At 53.4% G+C, this 14,890-nt stretch overlaps 1 protein-coding gene across 3 annotated transcripts in view; it reads right to left on the bottom strand.

The window, feature by feature from the left end:
* FCHO1 (FCH and mu domain containing endocytic adaptor 1) overlaps positions 1 to 12,583 on the bottom strand; it is a 41,247-nt gene extending 28,664 nt beyond the window's left edge. Inside the window, exons 1-4 of one of the 3 annotated variants that reach the window (XM_054465981.2) lie at positions 12,513 to 12,583; positions 5,967 to 6,011; positions 5,568 to 5,734; positions 5,135 to 5,208 (exon numbers count right to left, since the gene is read on the bottom strand). In XM_054465981.2, coding sequence (XP_054321956.1) covers positions 5,135 to 5,161 — 27 coding nt within the window. In that variant the 5' untranslated portion in view covers positions 5,162 to 5,208; positions 5,568 to 5,734; positions 5,967 to 6,011; positions 12,513 to 12,583. The other 2 variants (XM_054465982.2, XM_063658163.1) reach the window with 2 other exon arrangements.
* Positions 12,584 to 14,890: the final 2,307 nt, after the last annotated feature.

The following is a 14,890-nucleotide window of genomic DNA, read 5'->3' as shown; positions in this document are numbered from 1 at the left end:
AGGCAGATTATCTGAGGTCAGGAGTTCGAGACCAGACTGGCCAACATGGTGAAACCCCGTCTCTACTAAAAATACAAAAATTAGCCAGGCGTGGTGGAACATGCCTATAACCCCAGCTACTCGGAGGTTGAGGCAGGAGAATCACTTGAACCTGGGAGGCAGAGGTTGTAGTGAGCTGAGATCGTGCCATTGCACTCCAGCCTGGGTGACATAGCAAGACTCTGGCCTCCGATGCAAAAAAAAAAAAAGATGGCAAAACAGGAGACACAACATATTTCAGGATGAGGCAGGAATGCCTCAAATAATGGCTAATATTTAATGCCGATGTAGAGGTGTTGGCAAATGCAGTAAGATAAGAAAAATAATTGAGACCAGATTATATGACCATCTACAGAAAACAAAAAATAATAAACAACATGAATAGAACTGAGGAAGAGGCTACAAGCAAGACCAATATAGATTAAACATGAGGATTTTTTTTTTTTAAAGGCATGCGCCACCACACCTGGCTGATTTTTGTATTTTTAGTATAGACAGGGTTTCACCATGTTGGTCAAGCTGGTCTTGAACTCCTGACCTCAACTGATCTGCCTCCCTCGGCCTCCCAAAGTACCGGGATTACAGGCGTGAACCACCACGCCCAGCCTCATACACACCTTCTGATCCCGCTTCTCTCCACCCCTTGGAGACCTGGTCCTCTGTGCCCGCTGTTGGGATTGGACACCTTTAGATTTGGACTTAAAACTCACCATTACAACTTTAAAATCAATGACTAGATGGGTGTGGTGTCTCACGCCTGTAATCCCAGCACTTCGGGAGGCTGAGGCGGGCAAATCACTCGAGGTCAAGAGTTCAAGACCAGACTGGCCAACATGGTGAAACCCCATCTCTACTAAAAATACAAAAATTAGCCAGACGTGGCAGTGGGCGCCTGTAGTCCCAAGTACTCAGGAGGCTGAGGCAGGAGAATCGCTTGAAGCAGGGAGGCAGAGGTTGCAGTGAGCTGAGATCCCGCCACTACACTCCAGCCTGGCTGACAGAGCAAGACTCTGTCTCAAAAAAAAAGGTGATCAGCTGGGGTCTGAGGGAACTGGGGACATTTTAGCACCATATCAGGTCTTGTAATAACACTGGAAGAGAAGGCTTGTGGAGGGATCTGATGCCATTTAAGTCCCAACACACATCAGTGAAGCCATCCCTCTGGCAGCATTTGGCGGGTTTTCCATAAATGGTAGTTTCCCGTGCCCTCCTCCAACTTAGCGGGTTCACCCTCCCAGGTACCTGGAAGCTTGAATGTTAAATATACTTTTCTATGTTTGAGACAGGGTCTCGCTCTGTCTCCCCAGCTGGAGTGCAGCAGCACAATCATGGCTCACCGCAGCCTCAAATTCCTGGGCTCAAGAGATCCTCCCACCCCAGCCTCCCAAGTAGCTGGGACCACAGGCATGTGACACCATGCCTGGCTAATTTTTTTTATTTTTAGTAGAGACAGGGCCTTACTATGTTACCAAGGTTGGTCTCGAACTCCTGGACTCAAGCAATCCTCCCATCTCAGCCTCCCAAAGTGCTGGGATTACAGGCGTGAGCCACCACGCTTGGCCAGAAGCTTGAAGGTTAAAGCCAGAAGTCACTGCTAGATAACGTTTCCTGCTGCACCAATGGAGAAACCGAAGCCAAGACTGGGGCAGACCCAGGTCAGACTCAAGCCCAAATCTCCCAATGGTCACACTTCATTCTAGAATCATCAATGGGTCCCTATTGCCCACCAGATGCTGAAGTCCAAGTCCATGGCCTGGAATTGCCGCTCCAGCCTCATCTCCTAGCTTCTTCCTAGCCTCACCCACAAAACAGCAAATAGCAAAGACAGGCAGTGCCTTTCCACCATCACATTTTGTCCAGGCTATTCCCGCCATCAGCTCTCCAGCTTGCATCTCCTTCCACCCATCCACATCCTTCCACTTCCCAAGGATCATTGCCACCTGCTCTAGAAACTTCCCTAACCCTGCTCAACCCCCTCCCCCACTTCACTGTTGCTCCCTCCAGCTCGCCAGGAATATATTTTCTCTTTTTTTTTTTTTAAGACGGAGTCTCACTCTGTTACCCAGGTTGGAGTGCAGTGATGCGATCTTGGCTCACTAGCTCTGCCTCCAGGGTTCACGCCATTCTCCTGCCTCAGCCTCCTGAATAGCTGAGACTACAGGTGCCCACCACCACGCCCGGCTAATTTTTTGTATTTTTAGTAGAGACGGGGTTTCACCGTATTAGCCAGGATGGTCTCGATCTCCTGACCTTGTGATCCGCCTGCCTCGGCCTCCCAAAGTGCTGGGATTACAGGTGTGAGCCACCACACCTGGCTTTTTTTTTTTTTTTTGAGACAGGGTCTCGCTCTGTCGCCCAGGCTGGAGTCCAGTGGTATGATCTTGGCTCACTAAAACCTCTGCCTCCCAGGCTCAAGCGATCCTCCCACCTCAGCCTCCGAAGTAGCTGGGACCACAGGTGTGTGCCACCACACCCAGCTAATTTTTTGTATTTTTAGTAGAGACGGGGTCTTGCTATGTTGCCCAGGCTGGTCTCAAAGTCCTGGGCTCAGGCGATCCGCCATCTCAGCCTCTCAAAGTGTTTGGATTACAGACGTGAGCTACCGCGCTCCGCCTATATTTTCTCTCTTCTTGTGTTTGGAATTGTACTTTCAAAGTTCAAGTGTCCAATCTCCTTATACGCACAGGGTCACTTTGGGTTGGTGACTTCGCCTCTCTGGCCTCAGTTTCCTTCCTTGTGTGACAAGTGGGGACAACAACAACACCCAACTCCCAAGGGTCTTGCTGGGATGAGGCTGGCACAGTGCTGGCCCCAGGAGATCCTCGGGTGAGGCTGCACCAGGCACCACCGCCCAGGCCAGCATCTGGGTCTGACTCAGAGCCAACTGCTGGCCCGCTTCCCAGACCTGGCAAACCCCCAGTGGCGTCTGCCTCCCTTGGACTGGGCTGGCAGCCGAGGGTCCTCAGAGGGGCTGTCTCAGGTCTGTTTCTCCCACCAGAACTTCTAGACTTCAGACTTGCCTCTGTGCCAGCCAAAGTGTGGTCTTATTATTATTTTTTTTTTTTGGACAGAGTCTCACTCCGTCACGCAGGCTGGAGTGCAGTGGCACGATCTCACTGCAACTTCCACCTCCCGGGTTCAAGCGATTCTCCTGCCTTAGCCTCTCGAGTAGCTGGGACTACAGGCTCACGCTACTATGCCCGGCTAATTTTTGTATTTTTAGTAGAGATGGGGTTTTGCCATGTTGGCCAAGCTGTTCTCCAACTCCTGACCTCAGGTGATCCGCCTCCCTTGGCCTCCCAAAATGCTGGGATTACAGGCATGAGCCACTGCGCCCGGCCAAGAGTGTGGTCTTTGTAACAGACCTTGTTTATGTCCCTCTCCTGCTCACACTTCCCCCATGGCTCCCTAGTACACTTTATGCTTCGGCCCTGCCCTGGCGCAATGAGACTGGGGCATCCCTGTCTGGCTTAATCTCCCCTGATGAGAGCCTCCTTTGAGCCATCAGGGCCCCAGCATCACCCAGCAAAGAACCAGGCTTCTGTGGCGGCTTCAATACTAGCAACTGATGACAGATGTCACAGGAGGCCTCCCTGAGTCTGGGGCTGTGTGGGGTGCATGGGGTGGGAGTGGCGGTGCAGGAATTTCATCCCCTTTTCCCAGATGGGGAAACAGAGGTTCAGGCAGGCAAAGTCATTTGCTCAAGGGCTTCCAGCAGAGTCAATTCGAATCCTGAACTCAAAGCTCTTAACCATTCTCTACCAGGATATCTTTGGGTGGGGTGGGGAAGTCGGGGGCGGTTTCTATTTTCTCTTTGCTGATCTGAATTTTCTGCAGCGAGCCTGCACGCCTCACGCAATTAAAAAGGATTTAAAATAAATGTAGGTGCCACTGTCGGGGTTCCAAAATGCAGGTGACTTTTGATCCTCAAACGGTCACCTCCATTACACAGCAGTACTAACAGGAGCTCAGAAAGGGGTAGCCCCTCACTGGGGTCACACAGCCTTTCAGGGGCAAATCGGGGAGTCTGACCTTTGGAGAGAGGGCGGAGGACACACCCCTGCAGGTGGCAAGGGAGTGCGGCCTCTTTAAGAAAGCAAGTGCTTTCAAGAGGAGCCCCAGCTGGGGAGGGAGCAAGGGCAGGAGTGGGGCTTGTTGCCAGGGGCAACCAGTCGCCTAGCAACAGGCTTCCTAACTGCAAGCTCAGGGCTTGCAACTGGGGAAGGGGCTTTCTGACCTGGTCCTTCCCTGACTCCTGGGCCCTCCGCTGTTCACCCATCCTCTGTGGCACCCTGTTAGCTTGGCTCTGCAGGAGGAGTCCCTGTTCCCTGAACTTGCCACTCAATGTCACATCTCTGGTCTTTTGCCCAGGCTTTCTCACAGCAAACACGATTCTGTGTCCTGGTTCCCACTCTAGGACCCCCAAGGCTGGGTTCAGCCCTGGTCCTGCAGGGCTGAAGGTGTCTAAGCTGGCTCTGGGTCCCCCAGACTGGGGACTCCTCCCTTGGGGCTGGGGCTGGGGCTGGGATGGATTCTCTTGGAGGCCCCAGCATCTTCTTGGGCTGGCAGGGGATGAGGTCACAGTGGCAGGGAGAGAGGAAATGAATGAATGGAAACAACTCTGTCTCACTCAGCAGCCCTTGGGCTACAGTAGGTGATCTCCAGCCTGGACAGTGGAGGGGTGCACAGGCCATGAGAGGCCAGGTCAGGAAAACCCCCCAATTCTCCAAGATGGGAAGGGGGTGGAAATTCCCTGGCTGGAATGACCCTGGGTCCTGGAAGTTCAGTTTGGCCCTGGGTTTGAGCACTGACTCTGCACTTTTTCATGGGGCAACTTCAGGTTGCCTAGACGCTCCCACTCTGGGCCTTGGTCTCCCTATGACACAAGCTATGATTTGCCCAAGGTTGTAAGGCCTGTGAGGTCTGGGGTGGGTGTGGATTCAAACCCAGCCTGACTCTTCCCACTTTAACTTCCATCCCTTGCAGACCCTCTACCTGTCCAAGGCTGTACCCACAACCCACCCAGTCCCCCCATCTCCATAAAAGTCCCCACAGCCCTGACAGCATCCCCCACCAAAATAAGAGTGGGTCTTACCCAAAAATGCTCCCCAAAATACGACATCCTGATGGTCTCTGTGGAGACCCCTGCAGGCCCCGTCCAGTGCCTGTCTGAAGAGAGAGGCAAGTTTGAGCTACAGAGTCATTGCCAGTGTGGGCTTGGTGGGGGGAAAATCCCTCCCTGTAGAGGAAGGAGAGAAAGGATGAAGGAGGAACTGAAAGCTCCAATGCTAAGAGCGTGCCAGGACCCCTGAGATAATTCAGCCCCAGTGCTGGTCCCAAGTAGCTCCAGTAGAGGGGGACAGAACAAGACACAGATGCCCCCAATTCCACAGAGTCAGAACTGGACTAGGTGGAGGAACAAGAGCTGAGGGAGTCTAGATTGGAGGAGGGGGCATGGAATGTGGGGTTTTTAGGTATGTATAAGAGTTCATAGCAGTGGGTAGGAGCAGTGCTGGATGACCCCTAACCTTGACAGGAAAGCTCTGATCCACTTCACAGATGGGAAAACTGAGCCCTCCCCTCCCCCAGAGGGGAAGTCACTTGCCAAGATCACACAGCTAGGAAGGGACAGTAGATTTGCACTCTGGACTGGCTGAGCCCAGACCTGAGCTCTCAGCTCCACTCCAGGCGGCTCCTGCAGGAAAAGGGTTTGAAGAGAAATAGATGCAGGGGCTGTGATCAGCCACATGGGGGTTGGGGGTCCCTGAAGTGTCCCTGAGGGTCCCTTGGGGTCTTCTGAATTCCTCTAGGACAGTCCCCACCTTATGTACCCTCCTGGGAGTCAGAGCTCACTCCTCACTGTGATGACCCAGCTGGCATTGCTGCCCCCACGAGTCCCAACCCTGCCCTCAAAAGCCAATGTTCACCTGGTGTCTGAGTTACTGTCCAGCTCCGTGCCTCAGTTTCCCCATCTGCAAAATAAGAAGGAATGCTTAGAAGGGATCTTGCCGGGGAGCCCCAGGTGTCTCTGCACAAGAGGCTGGGTCAGGCCGCCCGGCAGGGGACGGACAGGCAGTGTCCTTGGCATGTTCTAGAGGCCAGGCTTGTCACTGGAGCCTGCAGGCCTCATGCATAATTCATGACCCCACAGGCAGCTCGGTAGCAGCTGGGAGCCTGGTAGGCACAGTGGCAGGAGTGACAGGGACCCGTGACCACAGGATGGGGAAACTCCCGGGGCCTCCCCGGGAAAGGACTGAGCAAGACCTTGGGCAAGGCTGCCCCTCTCTGTGCCTCAGTTTACCTAATCTTGAAAGTTAGTTTAGGCTAGGAGTGGTGGCTTACGCCTGTAATCCCAGCACTTTGGGGGACCGAGGCGGGCAGATCACTTGAGGTCAGGAGTTTGAGACCAGCCTGGCCAAAGTAGTGAAACCCTGTCTCTACTAAAAATACAAAAATTAGCCAGGTGTGGTGGCGGGCACCTGTAATCCCAGCTACTTGGGAGGCTGAGACAGGAGAATCGCTTGAACCTGGGAGGCAGAGGTTGCAGTGAGCTGAGATGGCCCCACTGCACTCCAGCCTGGGTGACAGAGAAAGACCCTGTCTCAAAAAAAAAGAAAGAAAGAAAGTTAGTTTAATTGGACCCATTATCGTTGAGCCTCCAATCCTGGGACTTCTGTGAGTCACCCAAGACCTCCCACTTGCTCACCCAGACTAGAACAATGTCAGGGTCCCTGAGTTGATTCAGCCCCGGGCCTGGCCCTGCAGGAGTCCCCAGTCTAGAGAGACAGAGCTGGACACAGATATCCCCATCCTGCATGGTCAGGGTTGGGCCAGATGGAGGGACAAGGTCCAAAAGAGCCTAGACTAAAGGAGGGCTCATGGGAGTTAGGGTTTTAAAGCATGAATAGGAGTTCACTGGGCAAGGAATTATTTGTTTCAACAAACATTCCCAACCCTGCACTGGTTAATGACAGGGCCCCTGAAAAACTTCAGTCCCCACCACAGCCCCTTAGGAAACCTAGTTTGGTGGCAGGGGTAGGGTGGTGAGCATGCTACACTGACATCCCTAGGGGAAAAGCCCTAAATTTCCGTATCATTTCTTAGCTCCTGTCCATGACCAGAACCCTAAGCATCTCCCAATCTCTTAGAGCTGTGCTGACTGGCATGGGAACCACTAGCCCCAGGTGGTGACTTAATTTTTTTTTTTTTTTCCGGAGACAGGGTCTCGCTCTGTTGCCCAGGCTGGAGTGCAGTGGTGCGATCATAGCTCACTGAAGCCTCAACCTCCCAGGCTCAAGGGAGCCTTGAATAGCAGCCTCCCGAGTAGCTGAGACTACAGGCTCACGCCTGAATAATTTTTGTATTAAGTTTTTTTAATTTTTTTTGGAGACAGGGTCTTGCTCTGTTACCCAGGCTGGAGTGTGCAGTGGCACGATCACAGCTCACGGCAGCCTCGACTTCCCAGGCTCAAGTGATCCTCCCGTCTCAGCCACCCGAGTAGCTGGGACTACATGCCCAACTAATTAAAAATAAAAATTTTTTTTTTTTTTGTAGAGACTAGGTCTCACTAGTGTGGCCCAGGCCAGTCTTGAACTCCTGAGCTCAAGCCATCCTCCTGCCTGGGACCCCCAAAGTGCTGGGATTATAGCCATGAGCCACAACCCCGGCCTTAACTGTTGTATTAATTTTTGTATTAATGTTAAATCAAGTAAAATTAAATACAACTGGCTGGGCACAGTGGTTCACGCCTGTAATCCCAGCACTTTGGGAGGCTGAGGTGGGTGGATCACTTGAGGTCAGGAGCTCGAGACCAGCCTGGCCAACATGGTGAAACCCCATCTCTACCAAAAAATACAAAAATCAGCAGGGCGTGTTGGTACAAACCTGTAGTCCCAGCTACTTGGGAGGATGAGGCAGGAGAATCGCTTGAACCTGGGAGGCGGAGGTTGTAGTGAGCCAAGATTGCCCCACTGCACTCCAACCTGGTTGAAAGAGTGAGATTCTGTCTTAAAAAAATAATAATTAAATAAATAAATATATACATACATACATACAATTATATGCCCAGCTCCTCAGCTGTGCCAGCCTCTCTTCCAAGGCTCAGTAGCCACATGGGGGCTGGTGGCTGCTGTATTGGATGGCACAGATGAGAAATTCCTACGGCCAACATTGTTCTAGAAGATCCCAAGAACCAAGGAGCCCAAGTTCCCCAGAAACCAAGAATCTCACTACTGTTTTTACAGTTTCAATTAGATTGCCTCACCCCACCTCTGGCAGACAGATACACACGGAGCACCAGTATGTGTGCGACCCTGTACCCAACTATTCACACACATCTGCTCATCCAATCTTCATGCCATGCCCTCAGAGGCAACCCCAACTTTATGAAGGAAACCGAGGCACAGAGAGATCAGTCATTGGTCCCGGCTGACTGTGATTTTGCCCCTGGTCTGTCTGCCAATGACCTCCTGTTTGAAACCATCACGCGTGGCTCTCTGGGTTTCCAAGCCCCCCCTGCCGCCCCCCCATCCCAAACCACCACTCACAGCTGGAATGGGGGACGGGGGGCAGGGCAACGGGTGGCCCCATGAAGGCTTTGGCCAGCCCAGGAAGTGACACCTGCTACTTCTCCTGAAACCCAGGCTCCGGGCAGGGGGGCCTCCCCTCTGTTCCTGAGGGGGCCAGGCGAGATGATGGGTATCTACTGGCCAGGGCTCAAACTCACCGGACAGGGTAGAGAGTGGGATGGGGCCCCTGTCTGATGGGGCAGGCGCCAGGAGACAGCCACGAGGCCACTTCCGTCAGCACCAAGTTGGAGGCTTGTGTGCATGGGGGGGGGACAGGAAGCTCACCCCGCCCCGCCTACCATCCAACCGCCACCTTTCCTCCCGCCCCGATCAGCACCCGTGGGACCTCCCTGGAACCACACAGGCCATGGGTGAGTAAACAAGAGGCGCTTGAACCTGGAGCCCCCCAGCCTGAACATAGAGCTGTTCTTATCAAACAAATATTAATCATGGCAGTTGGGAAATAACTGAGCACCAACCCTGGCTCAGGCATTCAACATCTCGCCATCCCGAGGTGGGCCGATACCCACTTCACAGACTGGGCAAACTGAGGCTCAGAGAGGGAAATGCGCTCACAAAGAAGAAGACATGGCCAGGCACGGTGGCTCACGCCTGTAATCTCAGCACTTTGGGAGGCCAAGGTGGGCGGATCACAAGGTCAAGAGATCGAGACTATCCTGGCCAACATGGTGAAACCCCGTCTCTACTAAAAATACAGAAATTAGCCGGGCATGGTGACTCGTGCCTGTAGTCCCAGCTACTCGGGAGGCTGAGGCAGGAGAATCACTTGAACCCGGGAGGCAGAGGTTGCAGTGAGCCAGAGGTTGCAGTGAGCCGAGATCGCGCCACTGCACTCCAGCCTGGCGACAGCGAGACTCCATCTCAAAAAAAAAAAGAAAGAAAGGGGAAGACATTTTTGCATTCATGAGCCCTTTCCTTCACTACAAAAGAAATTTAAAATTATATTTTAGGTGGTGGCTGATGCCTGGAATCCCAGCACTTTGGGAGGCCGAGGCAGGTGGATTGCTTGAGCCCAGGAGTTCGAGAACAGCCTGGGCAACATGGTGAAACCCCATCTCTACTAAAAATACAAAAGTTAGCTGGGTGGGGTGGCATATGCCTGTAATCCCAGCTACTCAGGAGGCTGAGGCAGGAGAATCGCTTGAACCTGGGAGATGGAGGTTGCAGTGAGAGGAGATCGAGTCACTGCACTCCAGCCTGGGCGACAGAGAGAGACTCTGTCTCAAAAACAAAACAAAACAAAACTATATTTTACAACTACATTGACATAAAGACAAATATATTAATATTATACACAAAAATGTTTCCTTCAACCCAAAAGTTCATTTTTTTCCCCTTTGGATTTTAAAAGAAGTGAAAACATCAACCTAGGGACCCCTAAAAGCGCTGTGAGCCTGAGATATTGGGCATTTTGCGTCTGATGGAGAAGTCAGCCCTGCTAGAACCCAAGTCTCCCAGCCTGTACAGCACCAGCACTAAGCCCAGAGATGGCCGGAGACTTGCCCAAGGTCACACAGCACATTGCCAGCTGACTCAGAGGTCCCCATCCTGCCTTCCCGGCACCAAGTCTTGCAAACCTGGGGCTGAGACATGTGAGCAGCCCCAGAACAGATAAAACAAAGCAGGAACCACATCAGCAACAAAGGCAAGACCCGAGCTCCCATCCTGGGAATCGAGTGGTGCCTGGCTGGGTGTCCGGAGCCGCTGACGTCTTGCCTGGTGACCTTGGGCCACTCCTGACCTTCCAGGATCTGGCTTCCAGGATCCTGGGAAACAGGATCTCACATTTCTCTCTCTCTTGGACCCGTGTATGTACAGTAGGGCCAGTAGCAAGGGTTTTCTCATCCTTCCCAAGGACCAGTCACTTGGTTCAAGCAGGTACCATGCTGTTTCAATGATTCCCTATGTCATGTCTCCCCTCTTGGCCTCGCCACCTGGGCTGCGATCACTTAAGACAATCTGGCTTGATTCTCGCCACTGCACCTCAAGGCAGTATCTTATCTCAACCAGCACCACGATGGGGAAACTGAGGCACGTGCCCCAGGTCACACAATGACTCGGGCCGCCAAGTGGGAATTTGAGCCAGGGATTCTCAGGAATTTTCTGTCCTTCCCATGGGTCTCCTCCCTCTTCCTCACTTCATTTGGCAAACATCTATTGAATGCCTACTGTGTACCTAATTTTCCCAGGTGCTGGAGTCTCCTCAGGCAATGCCCTTGGTAGACTCCCCCTTCCCCTCCCTCCTCCTGGTCAGCTGTGACCCGATTTACAGAGCACTAATACTGTCATTAATATTATAATAATCATGTCTGTATTTACAGAGCTTTCTCCTCCCACAGACTCCTCTGATCTTCCCAGAGGAATTCAGCCCATTTCACAGAAGAACAAACAAAGGCACCAAGAGAAAAACACACACACAGGTAGAGGCAAATTCAAACCTAGAGGTGTCAGACTCCCAGCCCCGTGCCCACCGCTGGGAGGGCGCTTCAAGGGACAGGGGATGAGCTGGCCTGGCAACTCCCACCCCTCCTGCCCAGGACCTCACCCGAGAACAGGTTCGCCCCTGGCGTGGGTGATGGTATGTGGGTCAGGGTGTGCCCTAGGTGGCCCCACTGGTGAGACCAGGGTGGCGATGCCCCGTCCCAGCGATTGCAGCTTGGTCCTATGTTTTACTCCCTGCCCCCATGCCCTCAGCCCCAATATCAGAGTGTCATCATCAACCCATTTTGCAGTGCAGTAAACTGAGGCTGAGAGGATAGCAAGGCACTGTGGGAGGGTCTCCAAACCCAATGCTGTCTTGACCCCAAACCACCCACATGTTAAGCAAAAGAGTGAATCACCATTGGACAAAATGTGGGCTGGGTGAGTTAAGAATCTGTAAAATGCAGGGTCCGAAGCTCCCAACCTCAATTTTCAGAAGAAGAAACCGAGGTTCAGAAAGGTGCTGTCACCTGCCCAAGGTCACCAGTGAAGCAGGTCCATTCGACACTGCCTCCTGGTCCCCAGTGCAGCTGGGGCAGGTGACTCGGGGGATCCAGGGCAGATGGAGGGCCCCCCCCACCCCCCAAGCCTCCTCCGCACCCCACTCACAGCCAGCCTCTGGCAAGATCCTAATTTACCTCGATTTATTTTAATCCCCAGGAACAGATGCTAGCTGTACACCCCGCCCCTCAGTAAAAGAGGGACCCCCCCCAAGTCCAGGCTCCAGGCCCTTCAAGGCCTGGCCTGGATAAACCGTGCCAGGCAGGAGACCCCACACTGACCTCCTCCCCAAAATTCCAACCTTGGGGTCCCCATAGAAGATGCCAGTGAAACGCCCCCCACCCCATCCTTGAGGTGGCAGACTGGGATGGGGCAGATTAGAGGAGGGGCCAGGTGACCCCCCGGCTCCTCCAGCCACCAGGCCTGGATAGGGGTTCACAGTGGAGGAAAAGGGAAGGGGTCCCTCGTCTCGGTCCCCGGTGGTCTGCAGGCCGGAGCTGGGAAGAGGGAATTTGGGGGTGGTCCCCATCTCAGCCACCGCCCAGGGTTCCAGGCTGGAAGGGGAGCGGCGCCCCCATCTTTGCAGCCCCAGAACCCAGATCTAGGCTTAGAATAAAAGAATTTGGGGAGGGGTCTCGCGTCGCCGCTGCCCCCGTGCACGCTGTGTTCTAGGCCAGGAGACGGGGGATTTGGGGAGCGGTCCCCATTTCCGCCTGCGGACCCCCAATTACCACTTGGGGGGGAAGCCGGGGCGCCCACCGCGTAGCCCCAACCCCCTGCTCTCCATCCCTCGCGTTCCGACGCGCCTTTGCCCTCCGCAGCCGCCGGGGCTGCAGGGCACGGTGCGCGTGGGAGGCTGCGCGGGCCAGGTTATCCCAGGGGGTTCCGGGGGGCAACACTCACCTCCTGAGCTCGGGCCGAGCCCCGCGCTCGCCGCCACCTGCGGCTTGGTCGCTGACACCCGAGCCCGCCCCGCCCCTCCCTCCGCGGCTGCGGCGCGGCTGCCGGCGGGCTCCGCCCCCGGGGCGTGGCCTAGAAAGTCCCCACCCCCGCGACGGCGCCAGGAGGCAGGGCGGGCTCTGATCCCGCGCGGTCCCCCATTGGGCCATTTGGGCGGCCTGCTCCGCCAGCCCAGCGCGCTGATTGGTCCAGCCTAAGACCAGGATCCTTTTTATATTCCCCCCAACCCCCCCCTTACGCCACCCGCAGTCTATTTGCATAATTTAAAGAGACAGGCGACACTCTTTCGCCCTGAGACTCAGTGGTAAGGGGTAAGGAGCGATCAACGTTTATTGAGCGCCCAGGCAGGGCTCAGTTGATGACCCCCCCACAAGCCTGTAACCTGGACATTATTGGTCTTTATTTTACAAATGGGAAATCTGAGGCTCAGAGAGGGCAAGGTCTTGCTTGGAGGCCACACAGCAAGCCTGCAGCCGACCTAGGGCAGCCCCGGGATCCGGCCCCTTGCAGAGGAGGTCATCCCCCCCTATGCCATATGACAGTTCTTTTTTGGAGTTCGAACTCGATCGCTTGAGGTTAGGAGTTCGAGACCAGCCTGGCCAACATGGTGAAACCCTGTCTCTACTAAAAATACAAAAATTAGCTGGGTGTGGTGGCAGGCGCCTGTAATCTCAGCTACTTGGGAGGCTGAGGCAGGAGAATCACTTGAATCCGGGAGGCGGAGGTTGCAGTGAGCCGAGATCACATCACTACACTCCAGCCTGGGCGACAAGAGTGAGACTTCATCTTAAAAAACAAACAAACAAACAAAAACAAAGAAAAAGAAAAAATAAACTTACACAACACCCGCCAGTCCCCCATCCTACCCTCTGCTTAGGGACAGGGCAGCCGGCTGATTTTCTTGCCCCTCCACCAGCCTCCCAGGCTCAGTCAGGGCAGCCCAAGAGCACAGACCAGAAGCTTGGGAGGCCCTAAGGATCTTCTCTTCCCTTCATTACCAGTATTTCATCCTGTGGATTCAGTGCTCTCTGAAACAGTTCCAAATTGTCCATTTTCCTACACCCCATAGTGGTCCCAGCGAAGACCCAATTATCTTCAGCCTGGATGCCGCCTCGGTTTCCTATTTGTGTTTCTTGTTCCCTCCATCCCAGCCCTAGACAATCCCTATTCTCCAAGGCAACTATAGTTGTTCTTTCTTTTCTTTCTTTCTTTGTTTAGAGACGAAGTCTTGCTCAGTTGCCCAGGCTGGAGTGCAGTGGCGTGATCATAGCTCACTGCAGCCTCAAACTCCCAGGCTTAAGCGATCCCCCTGCCTCAGCCTTCCAAAATGCTGGGACAACAGGCGTGAAGCACTGAAACTGGCCAGTTCCTTTTATTTCCAAATAAACCTTTTATTTTAGAGCAGTTTTAGAATTATTGTGAAGAGAGTACAGAGAGTTCCTGTATACCCTACACCCAGCTTCTCCTATTATTTTTTCTTTAATTTTTTTTTTTAAATAGAGACAGGGTGTCCCTATGTTGCCCAGGCTGGTATCAAACCCCCAGGCTAAAGCAACCCTCCCACCTCAGCCACCCAAAGTGCTGGGATTAACAGTCATGAGCCACTGTGCCTGGTCTATTATTATTATTATTATTATTATTTGAGACAGAGTCTCGCTCTGTCGCCCAGGCTGGAGTGCAGTGGCACAATCTCGGCTCACTGCAAGCTCTGCCTCCCAGGTTCACGCCATTCTCCTGCCTCAGCCTCCCAAGTAGCTGGGACTACAGGCACCCGCCACCACACCCGGCTAATTTTTTGTATTTTTAGTAGAGATGGGGTTTCACCATGTTAGCCAGGATGGTCTTGATCTCCTGACCTCATGATCCGCCCGCCTCGGCCTCCCAAAGTGTTGGGATTACAGGTGTAAGCCACTGCATCCGGCCTATTATTATTATTATTATTAATTTATTTATTTGGTAAGACGGGGTCTTGCTCTTGTCACCTAGGCTGAAGTGCAGTAGTGCCATCTCAGCTCACTGCAACCTCTGCCTCCTGGGCTCATGCAGTCCTCCCACCTCAGTGTCCCGAGTAGCCGGGATTACAGGCACGCACCACCACATCCAGCTAATTTGTGTATTTTTTTGTACAGACAGAGTTTCACCATGTTGCCTAGGCTGGTCTTGAACTCCTGAGCTCACTCCATCCTCCCCGCTCATCCTCCCAAAGTGCTGGGATTATAGGCGTGAGCCACTGTACCTGGCCTGCTTCCCCCATGATTAACACCTTCCATTGGTATGTCCATTTGTTACAATGTCTTTTTTCTTTTTCTTTTTCCTTTTTT

This window comes from Pongo pygmaeus, chromosome 20 (assembly GCF_028885625.2).
Source record: "Pongo pygmaeus isolate AG05252 chromosome 20, NHGRI_mPonPyg2-v2.0_pri, whole genome shotgun sequence".
NCBI lineage: Eukaryota > Metazoa > Chordata > Mammalia > Primates > Hominidae > Pongo > Pongo pygmaeus.
The sequence above is the reverse complement of the archived record's forward strand: the minus strand, read 5'-3'. Positions and strand labels throughout refer to the sequence as shown.